Source organism: Corapipo altera, unplaced genomic scaffold, assembly GCF_003945725.1.
Source record: "Corapipo altera isolate COAL_440 unplaced genomic scaffold, ASM394572v1 23b, whole genome shotgun sequence".
Lineage (NCBI taxonomy): Eukaryota > Metazoa > Chordata > Aves > Passeriformes > Pipridae > Corapipo > Corapipo altera.
The window spans coordinates 10,691,481-10,705,835 of record NW_020884885.1 but is presented as its reverse complement, the minus strand read 5'-3'; the positions used below and the strand labels follow the sequence as shown (position 1 = coordinate 10,705,835).

Here is a 14,355-nt window from a genome sequence, read left to right as displayed (position 1 = left end):
TAAATCCCTACCTCTGACAATAGTTGTTATAGTCTGTAACAGGGAAAATACTAAGACAGAGACTCAAAGCTTTGTCCATAGAAATTCTCATCAGTGTGTTGAAAATGAGATCTGTTGTTATGGATTCACTAAAAGAGTGGCTGGGATTCCCAGCCAGCATCCAAACTCAGTGCAAAATCCCATCCATTCAGACCAGCCCTTTTTACAGTGCCTTACTCTAACTGTTTCAAGTCTTGCATCTTTTCTGCATTCTTAGCATTGCTCTCCTTAGAGAGGGAATGGTAGCTTTTGCTCCATAACTCTTATGAAAGCATGAATACACTTTAAAAGCAAACAAAATCAAAAATCAGCATAAAGCAGCGTCTTGTTTGGGAAGCCTTCAATGCTTGAAGTTATTTACAAGATAGAAGAATGATGGAAATTGAGCCAAACCTATCGTCTTTTGAATTTTCAGGTAAGGAAATCTGGCTATTCCCTTTATTTTAAGCAATTAATAATTTGTATGAGGTTGCTTTTATTTTTTTTTTCCTATTACTGAATGGTCATACTCTCAGACTCCACCGGGACAAGCTACATGTCCCATCCTTGGCGGGCATTCACCCGTTGTAGCTCTGTTGACAATGAGTACCTTAGGTTTTAAGAGTGCAAGTTATTTTTACTCCTTTACATTTGCATTTCTGGAGCAGCCTCCAAACTGAATGAGAGTAAAGGGGCTTGCAAACTTTGTGCCATGGCGTGCACAGACGCTGGGGTTGTCATGAAATGGTGTAAATCTCTCACTGCACTGCTGTACACTTGATACCTTTTACCAAGTCAAAACAGGCACAGGACTTCCAGCCAGCCAAAATGGTACTTAGGCTCTGGGTATTAGGTTCCACTATTATCAGTCATTCACTTCATAGTCCTCTTCCAGCACAGGTTGGTTACACCTTTAGGTTAAACAAGCTGCCTGTAGTTTCTCTTCTCTTTAAAGTGTGTGGGTTCTACTCTGCTGTGGCTACCCAGGACTGTCTCTGTTTTTGCAGACATGCCCATTAGCAGGGCTTCTCCTCTTGCAAGCCTCAGTTTCCACTGAGTTGTGTTGGTTCCCTGGCTTGTAACCCAACATGCAGACCTGCAAAGATCCAGTCTGCCTTTTTGTTCTTTTTTTGTTTGAGTTTTAGATTGAGGGATGTTGCTCGGTTCCCAGTGATAATCCCCACACCCCATTTTCCTTTCTAGGAGACAAAAAGTTACAGAGTGAAAAGTCAGAAAAGAACATAGAAAATCAAGAGGATGCAAGGGGGCCACTCCACTTCACCTTAAAGCAAGGGAAGAGCCCCTACAAGCGCAGCTGTGATGAGGGAGAATCCCACCCCCATACAAAGAAAAAAAAGATTGACCTCATCTTCAAAGACGTCCTGGAGGCTTCTTTGGAGTCTGCCAAGTTTGATGAGAACCAGTTAGCAACAAGTACACCACTTGCCATCAGAAAAGCATCTAAATACCAGGCTGAAGACATCTTTGAGCAGTGTGGCGGTGCCATGCAGCACAGCTCCCTGAGCCTCAGCAGAAACCAGAGCGAAGGGGAATGGAAGGTCCCCCACAGTTCCTCTTTCATCTCAGCCAAGGAGGTGGGCATCCTTGAAGATGAGGAAGAAGAGCCCCTGTCACTCAAAGCAGACAGCCCAACTGAGTTGTCGCTGGCCTCTGCACAAGGCAACTCCCATGAAATTCCCAGCACATCCTTTTGCCCCAACTGCATCCGGTTGAAGAGGAAAATCCGGGAGCTACAGGCTGAGTTAGACATGCTGAGATCTGGGAAGTTACCTGAGCCACCCGTGTTACCGCCCCAGGTACCCGAGCTCCAAGAGTTCTCAGACCCCACAGGTAAGCCCTGCCAAGTTAGAGCATTCTCCAAACCCTGCCTAAGGAGAGTAGTGAGATGCCTGTGTGCTGTGTACCCATCTAAAGCATTTTGCTCTGAGTATTCAGGTGAACCTGTGGTTCCATGGAAGGTTCATTGTCAGGTTTTGTGACTGGGTGGGCCAGGAGCTGCCGCTGTGGGTGCAGTGGAAAACACTGTCTGGGAAAGACTCTGTATGACAACTTGCTCTATTTGTTGCCATTGTAATTGATAATACACTGTCAATAAAAAAGACATTCCATTGCAGACAGTTTGTTTGCTGTATTTTTGATGCATTCTCTTTTAGTGGAAGCCCCTCCACAATACCTCACATGCTACCAAGAAAATCTGAATGACTCTGTGGTAACACTGAAATGTGCTCTCTTTGTGTATGAAATGATGTCCTGCTGTGTCCCTTGTTGGAAAGCCCTCTGTTTCTTCCACTGCCTTAACACAACCATGTGTCCCTTTCTGAAGATACATTTCCTTTCCTCCAGGAACATGCTGTCAAGCAGCCAGGAGTCTTCAGTAAAGGGAACATTTGGGTCAAACAGTGTATTGTTCAAGTGGCCAGGATGTAGTGTCCTTTCTTGCTGTTCATTGTGGCATGTTGGAGACAAAGTTCATATGCAGAAATATTGACTTCTTTTCCTTTCTAAGCCATGATTCAAATTCTATCCATAATGTGTTGTGGGCAGGAGAGGGGAGGTTGTGTCCAGCTCATTGGGCAGTGCTCTACTGTCACCAATAGGATGCTTCTCTAGCTCAGTGACTTTGTAAATACCATATTTTTTTCCCTTTTTTTTATTTTTTTTGTTACAGCTTCAGAAAGCATCATCTCAGTTCCCACCATCATGGAGGACGATGACCAAGAGGTGGATTCTGCTGATGAATCAGTTTCCAATGACATGATTGCTGCTACAGATGAGCCTTCCAAGATGTCTTCTGCAACAGGCCGGAGGATACGGCGGTTCAAGCAAGAGTGGCTTAAAAAGTTTTGGTTTCTGCGGTACTCCCCAACGTTGAATGAAATGTGGTGCCATGTCTGTAGACAGTACACAGTGCAATCCTCTCGGACTTCAGCCTTCATCATTGGCTCAAAGCAGTTCAAGATACACACAATAAAGCTTCACAGCCAGAGCAACCTCCACAAGAAGTGCCTGCAGCTTTACAAGCTCAGGATGCACCCAGAGAAGACAGAAGAGATGTGCCGAAATATGACCCTGCTCTTCAATACAGCCTACCACTTGGCCCTAGAGGGCAGGCCCTACTATGACTTTCGGCCTCTAGCGGAACTACTGAGAAAGTGTGAACTCAAGGTGGTGGATCAGTACATGAATGAAGGAGACTGCCAAATCTTAATTCACCATATCGCCCGGGCTCTTCGAGAGGACCTGGTTGAACGCATCCGGCAGTCTCCCTTCCTCAGCATCATTCTGGATGGGCAGAGCGATGACTTGCTTGCAGACACGGTTGCGGTCTATGTGCAGTACACGAGCAGCGATGGGCCTCCGGCAACTGAATTCCTGTCCCTTCAGGAGCTGGGCTTTTCTACAACAGACAGTTACCTCCAAGCATTAGACCGGGCTTTTTCCAGCCTGGGAATACGATTGCAGGATGAGAAGCCAACTGTTGGCTTGGGAGTTGATGGTGCTAACATTACTGCCAGCCTCAGAGCCAACTTGTTCATGACAATCAGAAAGACCTTGCCCTGGCTTCTCTGCCTGCCCTTTATGGTGCATAGACCCCACTTGGAAATTCTGGATGCCATCAGTGGGAAGGAACTACCGTGTTTGGAGGAGCTGGAAAATAATTTGAAGCAGCTGCTCAGTTTTTACCGTTATTCTCCCCGACTCATGTGCGAGTTGAGAGTCACTGCTGCCACTCTGTGTGAGGAAACTGAGTTCTTGGGGGACATTCGAGCAGTGAAGTGGATCATCGGGGAGCAGAATGTGCTCAATGCTCTAATCAAGGATTACCTTGAGGTTGTGGCCCATCTCAAAGATGTCAGTGGCCAGACCCAAAGGGCAGATGCTTCTGCCATTGCCTTGGCCCTCCTGCAGTTCCTGATGGACTACCAGTCAATTAAACTCATCTACTTCCTGCTGGATGTGATTGCTGTGCTTTCACGCCTTGCCTACGTCTTCCAAGGGGAGTACCTTCTTGTGTCGCAGGTGGATGATAAAATCGAGGAGGCCATCCAGGAGATCAGCCGGCTAGCAGACTCACCTGGGGAGTACTTGCAGGAGTTTGAGGAAAACTTCCGTGAAAGCTTTAATGGCATTGCTGTGAAAAACCTACGGGTGGCTGAAGCCAAATTCCAGTCAATCAGAGAAAAGATCTGTCAAAAGACCCAGGTGATCCTGGCCCAAAGGTTTGATTCCCGCAGCCGGACATTTGTGAAGGCCTGTCAGGTATTTGACCTTGCAGCTTGGCCCAGAAGCACTGATGAGCTCATGAGCTATGGGAAGGAGGATATGGTACAAATATTTGAACACCTGGAGACAGTCCCATCATTTTCCAGAGAGGTTTGCAGAGAGGGGATGGACACCCGAGGGAGTCTGCTGATGGAGTGGCGAGAACTCAAGGTGGATTATTATACCAAAAATGGTTTTAAAGACTTGCTTAGTCACATTTGTAAATACAAACAGAGATTTCCCCTCCTAAATAAAATAGTTCAGATCCTCAAAGTCCTTCCCACCTCTTCGGCCTGCTGTGAGAAGGGGCGCACTGCCCTGCAGAGAGTGCGCAAGAACAACCGCTCTCGGCTCACGCTGGAGCAGCTCAGTGATCTGTTGACAATTGCTGTTAACGGGCCACCCATTGCCAACTTTGATTGCAAAAGGGCACTAGATAGTTGGTTTGAGGAGAAGTCCGGTAATAGTTATGCGCTGTCAGCAGAAATGCTGAGCAGGATGTCATCTCTTGATCAGAAGCCAATGTTGCAGAGCATGGACCATGGCTCTGAGTTTTACCCTGATATTTAGGAAGGAATGCCTCAGATCACAAAACAGTTGAATAATTTTTTAATCTATACTCTAAACTTTGATATATTATATAAAATATATATATTATCTATATTAAGGAAAAACCCACACTGAAAATTTAAAAGTTAGACGATGTGCGTCTGATAGAAGCTAAGCAGAATTTTAAAGATTGAGACAATGTTTAGACATTTACTGGTGTCTCCAACCATGGCAGCTGCAATGTAGGTGGCAACATTTCATTCTTCAGAAGCGTGTGCTGGGGCCATACTCTACATGTTCAAACTTAACAATCTATAAGCTACACAACGGGTCTTTGTCAGCCTCATCCTCCTGGTGGTTTCCTTTGTATGTGTGTTGTCAGTTTGTTGGGTTTTGGGTTTGGTTTTGTTTTGGGGTTGTTTGTTTATTTGTTTGTTTTCCCCTCAGTTTTAATCTCTGCCTCTCCTTCCATTGTTCAGTCCAGTTATTGAGCCATTTGAGCCTTTTGTTGGCAACCATCACATTTCTGATTTCCGACAGAGCATCCCGTGTGTTTATGTTGCCCTAAGCTTCCCAGCTCCACCCAGTTCTCTTCAGTTGAATGGAAGCTTTTTTTGCTCAAGAGATTACTGGCGGGAGGGAAGAGCTGAGGGCATGATTTTGGGTTTTTATTCTGACTTAGAAACAAATGCCTCCACTAAACTGTGATGTCCCTTTCTCAGTTCTCTCTACCTTTGGGCTGTAGAGTAATACTTGGCTTTCAGCTCTGTTTATGATAACCATAATACCAGTCTATTATACATATATTATAACATGATGTCATGTGCAGACTATAAAATAGCAAAATAGAGAAGGCAGGGGGAAATTTTTGCATTTATATTTTTATATTGTATGAGATAAATATATATATATATATATATATATACAACTATTCATTCAAAACCAGGGCTGCTGTGGAAGCTAGACAGCCAATGAGTCGAGAGCCATCTCTGGGTGGAGATTCAAAGGCTTAAAAAATTATATTCTAATTTACATTATTTATACTATGTCTTTATAATCCTAGATTGTTGTGGGGTTTTTGTTTTGTTTTGTTTTGTTTTGTTTGGAATGACTGAAAGAAAAACCTGCTGCAGTTTGGTGGCAGGAGCTATCAATGCAAGATTATCTTGGATTATATTCATGTGATGATGTCCTACAAAGGTTCACGTATTCTCTTGTGACCAAGGTAACATGTTCCACAGCACAGCAGACTGATGACAGCAGGAAGAAGGGATGCTCCGCTTCTTCCTGCGAAATCTTTCTTCCTTTCTTGAAGGAATGTGGAGTCCAGCTGAAATATGAATGGGGGACTTGCACCTTCCATCACAAAGAGATTGTTCTGTGCGCTTGGGGCTCTTTTTTGTTTTATTCTTTTAAAGTAAACAAGCTCCAGGCATCCACACAATATCACTTCAGGTTAGAAAAGGAAAAAAAAAAGAATAAAAAAAGCAACAACCAACCAAAAAAAAAAAGAAAAACACAAACCACACAAACAAAAAAGGTGCAAAAACTCCACAGATGCTAGTGCCTTGCCCTGCTGATGTGGCATGGACAGCACCAACCTGACCAGACCATCATGGGAGTGAGACCTGTTGTCCAAAAGGTGTCCAAGCCAACATGTTCTCACTTCCCAGAGAGATGAGCTTTGTGCCAAGCTGTGGTGTTTGGAAACATGATGGTGGTATCAGCAACACTGAACCTTTCCTTTCTCCTGTTACCCCCCCTGCCCTTGGTCTTGGTGCTAAGATATCTCTAGAACCGTTGCTGCTAGATGATAGCTTTTCATTTATATAAAAATATATATATATATAATATTATTTTATTTTTTAAACGTTTTTGTTTGTTTTCAATGGAGATGTAGCATGTTTGGAACCGATCTCTCTCAGAGTCACTTTCACTGCCAGGGTTCACGCACTGTCTTCCCCGGGAAAACACACACTTCTACCTAGGTCTCACTCACCTCCTGCTAACCCCTTTGCCTTCAGTAGAACTTCACAGCCAGCACTGGGCAGAGGCATACAGCCAAGCCACTACGGACTGGTTCAGCTTTCACACCCCACAGGAAGAGCTAGACTGGTGTTGATCAGGGTTTTAGAAGCGTTTGCCGCTGTCCCTGTAGGACTGAGGAGGGACTGAGCCTACCCAAAGCACTAGTGGTGGCCCATCCTTGTGCTCAGACTCTGCCTCCTTTTCTGTAAAATGAGGCCTTTTGGTCAGACAGTCCCAGTGGAGTAGAGTAGACCCTGTGAATACAGCAGTGAGGGCTGGTCAGGCAGCGTACCCTCTGTAGCACTTACTCCCTCTGCCTTACCTCTGACAGCATGTGCAGCCTGAGGGTAGCTCAGGCAGGAGGGGGCACCTGCACCAGCGCCACCCACCTTTTGCCAAAGTGCTGTCAAGGGTGTAGGCACTGAGTGCTTTTCCCTGTGGTCCTCATGGAAATGTCACAAGCTAGGTCAGGGCATCACACTGTCACAGCACAGGGACATCGATATGTAACACCTAGCAAGCAAAAAAATGGCTTTGTTTGCATTTTTTTCTGTTTTTCCCTATAAATGATGTGATAAAATTGACTCATTCATCCAGAGGAGTAAATATTAAACTGGAAACCCTCTGCCAGCTGTGCAGACTTGGACGGTTGTTTGCCTGATCATAATGTAGGGATCTTTCTACACAAGTTACTTGTAGCTCTCCGGGCCTGGTAAATAGGCTCTGCTCAGGGTGCTGCCACTAAGCTCATGGAACTGTTGCCTGTTGAGGAGACGGCAGGTTTCCTCCCTTTTTAAAATATAAGGAGATGCAAAAAGGTAAAAAAAAAAAAAGATTGCTGCTCCATTAGTTTCCGACCTGGAGATGGGCAAGGTGAGCATAGATCATAGAGTCCATAGGAACTCCGTTAGCTCTTTGTGGATGGAGTCGAAAAATCACCTGCCTTTCTGTTAGCAGCAGCAAAAGTTCCTTGGCACAGAACCCCATCAAAGTGCCTGGCCCACATGGAAGGAAGGGATACTTGAGAACAGACTCCAGACACCTTTGGAGACAGGAGTGCTCCCCCAGGGCTTGTGCTGAACTGCCTGAGGGGCCTGTTTACAACTCCTGATCTGAACCTCCTTACTTTTGCCACTGGGGAGGAAATGGTGCCTTGCCTTCTTGGCAAGAGCTGCCAGAGGCCCTATTCTGAAATGATTCCTCCAATTTGTCACTCCTTTCCTTTGCTTCACTTGCAAATCCTGCTCTCGTCAGTGATACCTTTCATCGGCAGTTGTTATTCCTAATGGCAGAGTGAAATGTACAGCAGGTGGGATTTTTTCTCCAGGCAGTCAGCTGACACAGGGAAAGTGCTTGTTTCTTTAGCAAATAATTTGCTTACACCTGCAAGCAATGTCGGTAGGAAGCATGATTCCCTGCCACTGGATGTTGCAGATATTCATGATGGGAAAGGTCAGAGACCCCTTGCATTGGTGATGGGGAGAGACAAGAGGTTGGCAGAGCAACTGGCCTAGCCCAGGCCAGCTCCTTCAACACAGTTCCCTGTTATACCCCCGTCAGAAAATAATCCTGGCCTTTATCCTAGGCTAATGCAGGTGCTTTGCAAGCTTTCCCTCCAGGGTTACTTGCCTATCTCAGATCTCTAGCTCTTACTTTGATGGATATTCTTTGGATGGAAATATGCCAGCATGAGCAAGATAGGGAGCAATACTGATGCAAAATGCCCCTGGCTTACCAGTGCCCCCCAGACTTTCCTGGGAGCAGGTGCATTTCTGTGCCCTGTTTGCCTAGGCCTGTCCTGGTGTCAGTGAGGCCACGAGGCAGCAGCAGGCATAGGGAGGACACAGTGGAGCACAGGAGGGAGCCTCCTTGGCTTGGAGATCACCATGCATCAGGTTTAATCGATGCCTTTCCTGCTGTGCTGAGCGAGTGAGAGGAAATTGTTTTGAACGTGTTGCTCACAGCATCTTGAACTTGTTTCGCTGCAAAGACAGAAGGGTTCAGTTTTTCTCAAATGAGCTCTTTATTCTCTTCTTCCCCCTGCATCTTAGCTATGGCATCTGACTGTGAATAATGCACACTTCTCCAGACCCTTGGGTTTGTATTTCTAACCCATGGGATTTTTGGTTCCCAATTTCCCTTCCCCACTTTTTGCTCAGGCTCCTTGCCTCTTTTACCCTGCTGTGAAGCAGAAATCCGTGAAGCACATTCAGACATGTCCTTTTGCAGGGCTCGCCAGTGTCTGCAGGGGTCTGGGCCGTCCAGCCATGAGACTGACCTCAGCAGGGATAATCTTCACAAGAGACCAAAGCTGTTCCCATACCAGCAAAAGCACACAGGAGTTATGGTGGGTTGTGAGGGGACGCAGTGGGCAGGGTCCTGGTATGTCATCTGCCTTGGATCTTGAGCTGACTGCGGCAGTGTCCCCCTTGCTGGTCACACTTTTGCTGATGTGACTATTCAGACAGGATTAAGGCTTGGTCCATCTCTTTCTCACAGCACAAACTCAACCAGGTGGCCCGTGGGGTCTTTGGAGTTGCCCTCCTTTCTTATCTCATGAGGATTGCTGCTTGTTTGTTTGACCAGTGTATAAGACAGCCTAGACAGCCAGCTTGCGGATAAGCAGAAACAGCCTTTGCCTTTGCAGATTCCCCTCTCAGCCCTGTCAAAAGAGGTCTTAAAAGCAGAGAAATGGTACGTTGATCCCCCAGCCATTGTATACAATGCAGTAATGCCTATGCAATTCCTGTCTCCTTTGGAGACATGTATGATGTGTGTGCATGTAAGCTAGTGTATGTATACAGTACATATGCATATGGTCTATATATTGTATATACGCACATCCCAGTACATATACACACAGTACAAAAGATTAAAATCACATGCTTATATATCTATAAATAAAATCCTATATATTTATATATTTCTATGTTTTCGATAGATATAAAGATATAATATAGAGATAGACTCAACCACCCTTGTGTAAGGCTGGCCCTGTGTTCTAGCACAAGGCATATAACACTGAAGACTTTGGACTTTGAAATGGTTTTAGCCATACACTGAGGCCTACATTTACGTGTACAGCACTCTATGGAGAGGGGCTTTGCTGTATTTGGGGCAAGGGGTTTCCTTGCTGGCATGTTACCCAAGTGATAAATAAGGTTTGTTTAATAGAGGAATGTCTTGGTAGGGAAAAATGCTCGAGCGTCCTTGTCTTCTCACAAGTAAGCCTCTTGCTGAGGTCCTGTGTGTTCACACTTGGACAGATACATATCCCACCCTCATATACACTTTTGTCTCTCTGCATGGATGCATTTAACAACAGTGGGTGCTGGTGCTGTGGAAATGTGGCTTTCTGCTCTTCTGCCTGTTGTTCCTCAGTAGTTGGCCGGCACACTGCTAGGGACACCCTGCACTGGCCAGTGCTCACACAGCACACAGTGAGAGCGCGGGTTAACCTGGGGACGTTGGTCAGTGATACAGCCATGATGCCAGGATAAAGGCAGTAGGAGAGCAAAGGTGTTACTGAGCAGAGGGAAGGTTACTGCCACACAGTTGGACATGGCAGGGATGGTATATGGAGCTGGAGCAATACGAATGAGAAGGAACCATGAATTTGGAGCAATATGGATGGGAGTGTTTGATCCCCACTGGGGAGGCACATTCAGCTCTGTTGGGTCAGACTGACTGCTCCTTCAGGTCTCTCAGCTACTCCTCAGCTGGTGAGCAGCCTGCCTGGCTGGGGTCCCGGGGAGGTTTTCTGGAGGAAAGGGATTGATGTGATTGCGTGAAAGACATGGTCGGTGATGCATGTGTGCCTTCGGGCTCCAACACACAGCATATGGACCTTGCCAGGCTGAAGCACCGAAGGGTGCAGCCCTCTTCCCCTTCCCATGCAAAGAGTCACCTATTTTCCCATGACCAGCGTTTCCATGCTGGGATGGGGGTCGATCCAAACAATGGATCAACCTGGTGTCTTCCGATGCCTGTGGGATGGATAGCTGCCTCATCCCTCCATCCCTCCCTTCACACAGCTGCTTGTAGGCCACTGACCCTTCTGCATTCTGAAGCCTTTGGCTGACTCCAGAAAGGACCCGCAAGGTGCCTCTGGCCAGTCTCGCAGCTGGTGGTTACTCAGTGAACCGCTTCCCCACAAGGGTTGAAGGAGGAGGTTTGCCTTTGCAGCTCCATGCCAGGCCTGGCAACCACTGCACTCCTTACCATTTGTTTTGTTGACTTCAGTCTGGAGGAGGGTGAGTTGTAATTCTGACGTCCGAATGACTTGTTACACTGGTATTGCCTGAGCAGACACTGTGCAAGCTCCCCCCAAGCCCTGTCACACACCTCAGTGCCCTCTCCCAGGCCTCTCTCCTCCACACAACTGGTAATCCACCTCAGCCGCCCCTGCCTGGCGGCAGCTCCCCACTCTGCCACAGCCCCTCAGCTGTGCAGCACTGCGGGGATCTCCTCGGCACCTGTTCCTCACAAACCTCAGAGACAGTTTTCTCACTCCCAGCCCCCTCCTCAGATGCCACTGACACTCATGTAAGCTCAGCCGGTGGTGCTGCCGCCCGGCGAGGGGCTCCCATGCACTGCACCTCATGTCAAATAAGCTCGCTGGGCTACGTGGGGGAACCATGTCTCATATGCTGTAATGTCCCAAATGCTACAGGAGGGCTACAGAGTTTTCTGCCAGTCATGGCATCCTCATAGACTCACCCGACAGTTAGCAAAAATGCATTTCTACTTCCAGAAAACGAGGCTTTATCTCAAACCTCTCTGTATCCACATCCAAGCACAGCCCTGCTGAACTGTTTCAAGCGATCTCTCACCCACCCACTCACCTACCACACACACATATGAAATGAGAGAAAAATATCTAGACGTCTATTACTACATATGTATTAATATGTTAATATCACTCTTTTCGAGAACATTAAAATGTTATTACTTTACAGACTATGCTTTATAGTACCTGTGTGAAAGGACCTAGGACACTGGATACGAATAGAGCTATGTTGATATATCATAGTATGTACACGAGAACTTTCCTTTTGTCATATTATCCTTGTAATGTAAAATGATTGTTAATAAAAAAAATTAAATTTATCAAGTTGTCTTGCTAATTATTTAAATTGTTCTTGAAAGTTAATGTTATTTTCCCAGACCAAGGTTGTCTAAGCTGATGCACTCTCACTTCCCCAGCCCAGGATTGTAAGGAGCAGATCCAGTCCTAATTAATTGAGAAGGGTTAGTTGCAGCCCCTTGAGGTGCTGGTAGTTCTCCCTCCTGAGTGACTGGCTCCTTCACATGCTGAGTGTCACTGCAGCCCCTCAACATCCTCACCTCAGTGATCAGGTCCAAAATATCCTGTGATGGAGCTGCATCATTTCACCATGGGCTGGGTTATGCTGGTGCTGTGCCAAGGCTGCAGCTGGCAGAACAGGAGCTGACACCTTCCAGCAGCCCAAGGCTACCCTGGGTCAGCACCAGTGCAGCTATGTCAGAACATGCTATTTTTGGGTAGGGGTGCAGAGTGAGTGCCCTTGAGGCTCTGTGCTCCCTTTCTAGTCAGGTACAGTGGCATTATTGTTGGCTTTGCTGTGGTGGGCTGTGCTTGTAAGGCATGTTGACGAAACCTTGCATGTGTGCCTGGTTTGGTTTGAAGGATGGAGAGACTTTTCCTGAGCTCTACATGCTCCAAATCCAGGGGAAACTGGACTTTTTGTATCTTAAAATAAAGGGCTGGCTTAACTTTGGATTGTTCTTTGATGTGAAGTTTGGCTTGAGTCTGGGTTCACAGTGGATTAGCTAAAAGTGTAACTTTTAAAACAGTTCAATAAAATAAGACTAATCTTGTACATGGAGGGTCTTACATCTGCTAAGTCAATGTGAGTGAGAGAGACAACCTCTGAAACACTTATGTGTGTCCATGGATTAACACTGGGCTGAAAACATTGCCTCCTTGGGCTGAGCCTGGCTTCTACTAGGGATACAGCCCATGGCAAAGGCACCACAGGGATTATGGATCACCCTTCCTTCACTGCAGCTCAGGTTTGCATGGTAGTGCAAGCAGGAACATCCTTGCAAAGGTTTAGGCCACCCCTGCTACAGCGTGGCAACCATAGCTAGAGAAAAACAGAGGCAGAAAAAAACCCCTTCCAGCACAAAGAGTTGATTACTCAGTTGTAAATGTGTCCATGTGTCGGGAGGGAAGCAGAAAACACAGGAGCAATCTGTGGAGCTGACGGTATAGATCCTATGTGTGGCACTGTGTACTGCAGGTGTTGATACCAGTAGTATTGCTGAGCTTCATTATGTAGAAATGAAAGCATCAACAGGACTGGCTCTTCAATTTAATCAGGTGTGAGGGATCCAAGTTTTCCAGTTGGTCTTGGGAATGGATACCAGTGTATAAACAAGTGTTAGATGGAGTGGGCAAGCAGTTTACCCCTCTAGCAAGTGTTTATGCAATAGATACATATGGTATAAAAAGGGTTTTGCTCTCTGTTTGAGGTTCCACAGTCATATGAGTGCTCATAGTCTTGGGCTTTAACTTGATGCCCAGCTGTATTGCTCTGGTGGCTGTTCCGGTTGCAGGGTGCCAGTGCAGCTTGCTAGTCCTCACAAAGGAGGGGAAATTTGGATGGAAATTCTGGCTTTGTGGGAGGTTTGGGCTTACAGGACTCTAGGCCCAGGAGAAGCATGGAAGTGGACCCCTCAGTCCCCACAGGTAACGGGCTACACAGAAGCTTTGGTTTCAGAGCAAATGCCTCCAAATTTTACCAATGGAGAGAGGCCACAGGAGCTGGAAGCAAATGGTGGGTTTTAGGCTGAGAAGTGAAAATACCCCAAATTAGTAATCCAAAAGAAAAGGTTGTTTTGGTGACTTCATCGAAGTCATCAAGCACTCCACATATTACAGTTTGCTATTTTCTGGCAACTTTCACTGTAGTGATTTAAAATCACTTATTTTTGAGCAGTGAGCAAACCCAGCAAAATCCTGGTGGTTGTCAGGGCTTAGCTTCAGTTTAATGGGCTCTGGGTTTGCTGGGCACCTGGCAGTCAGAGCTTGAAACCTCATCTCTGGTGTTTTGACTTTGCTAGTCAATTGGCGGCACACAAAGCAGGACAATGCTTCACTTTCAGCAGCTCAATCATGTGTAAAGAGTCAGAGCCTCTTGTGAAATGCATTGCTGGGTTGTAATTCGTTTCCAATAGGCAGTTTTGAGCTGTAGACTCTTGTTCATTGTCACTGGCAGTGATCAGCCTCCTTGCGGCTAACTTCAAACCAAGGACTTAAAAGCAAGATCCCTTAAAGCAAAGTGCACAGTCTGAGCTTGTGTCAGGAAAGGAAACTTGCACAAATTCAACTGATCTAGGGCTAAAGGTGTCCCTCCTATTTAGGACCACTGATTCTCATGTCAATAAAAGCGAAAAGAAAATTGAAAAAATTCCTCTGTGATGGTTGTCATA

The 14,355-nt window shown here is 46.2% G+C and overlaps 1 protein-coding gene across 3 annotated transcripts in view; it reads left to right on the top strand.

Annotated features, from left to right (window-relative positions):
* PRDM11 (PR/SET domain 11) overlaps nt 1-14,355 on the top strand; it is a 42,382-nt gene that overhangs the window by 19,822 nt on the left and 8,205 nt on the right. For 2 of the 3 annotated variants that reach the window (XM_027641785.1, XM_027641787.1), the window contains 2 exons: nt 1,222-1,869; nt 2,708-11,440. In XM_027641785.1, coding sequence (XP_027497586.1) covers nt 1,222-1,869; nt 2,708-4,872 — 2,813 coding nt within the window. In that variant the 3' untranslated portion in view covers nt 4,873-11,440. Of the gene's footprint in view, nt 1-307; nt 455-1,221; nt 1,870-2,707; nt 11,441-14,355 lie in introns of those variants that run through there. The other variant, XM_027641788.1, reaches the window with a different exon arrangement.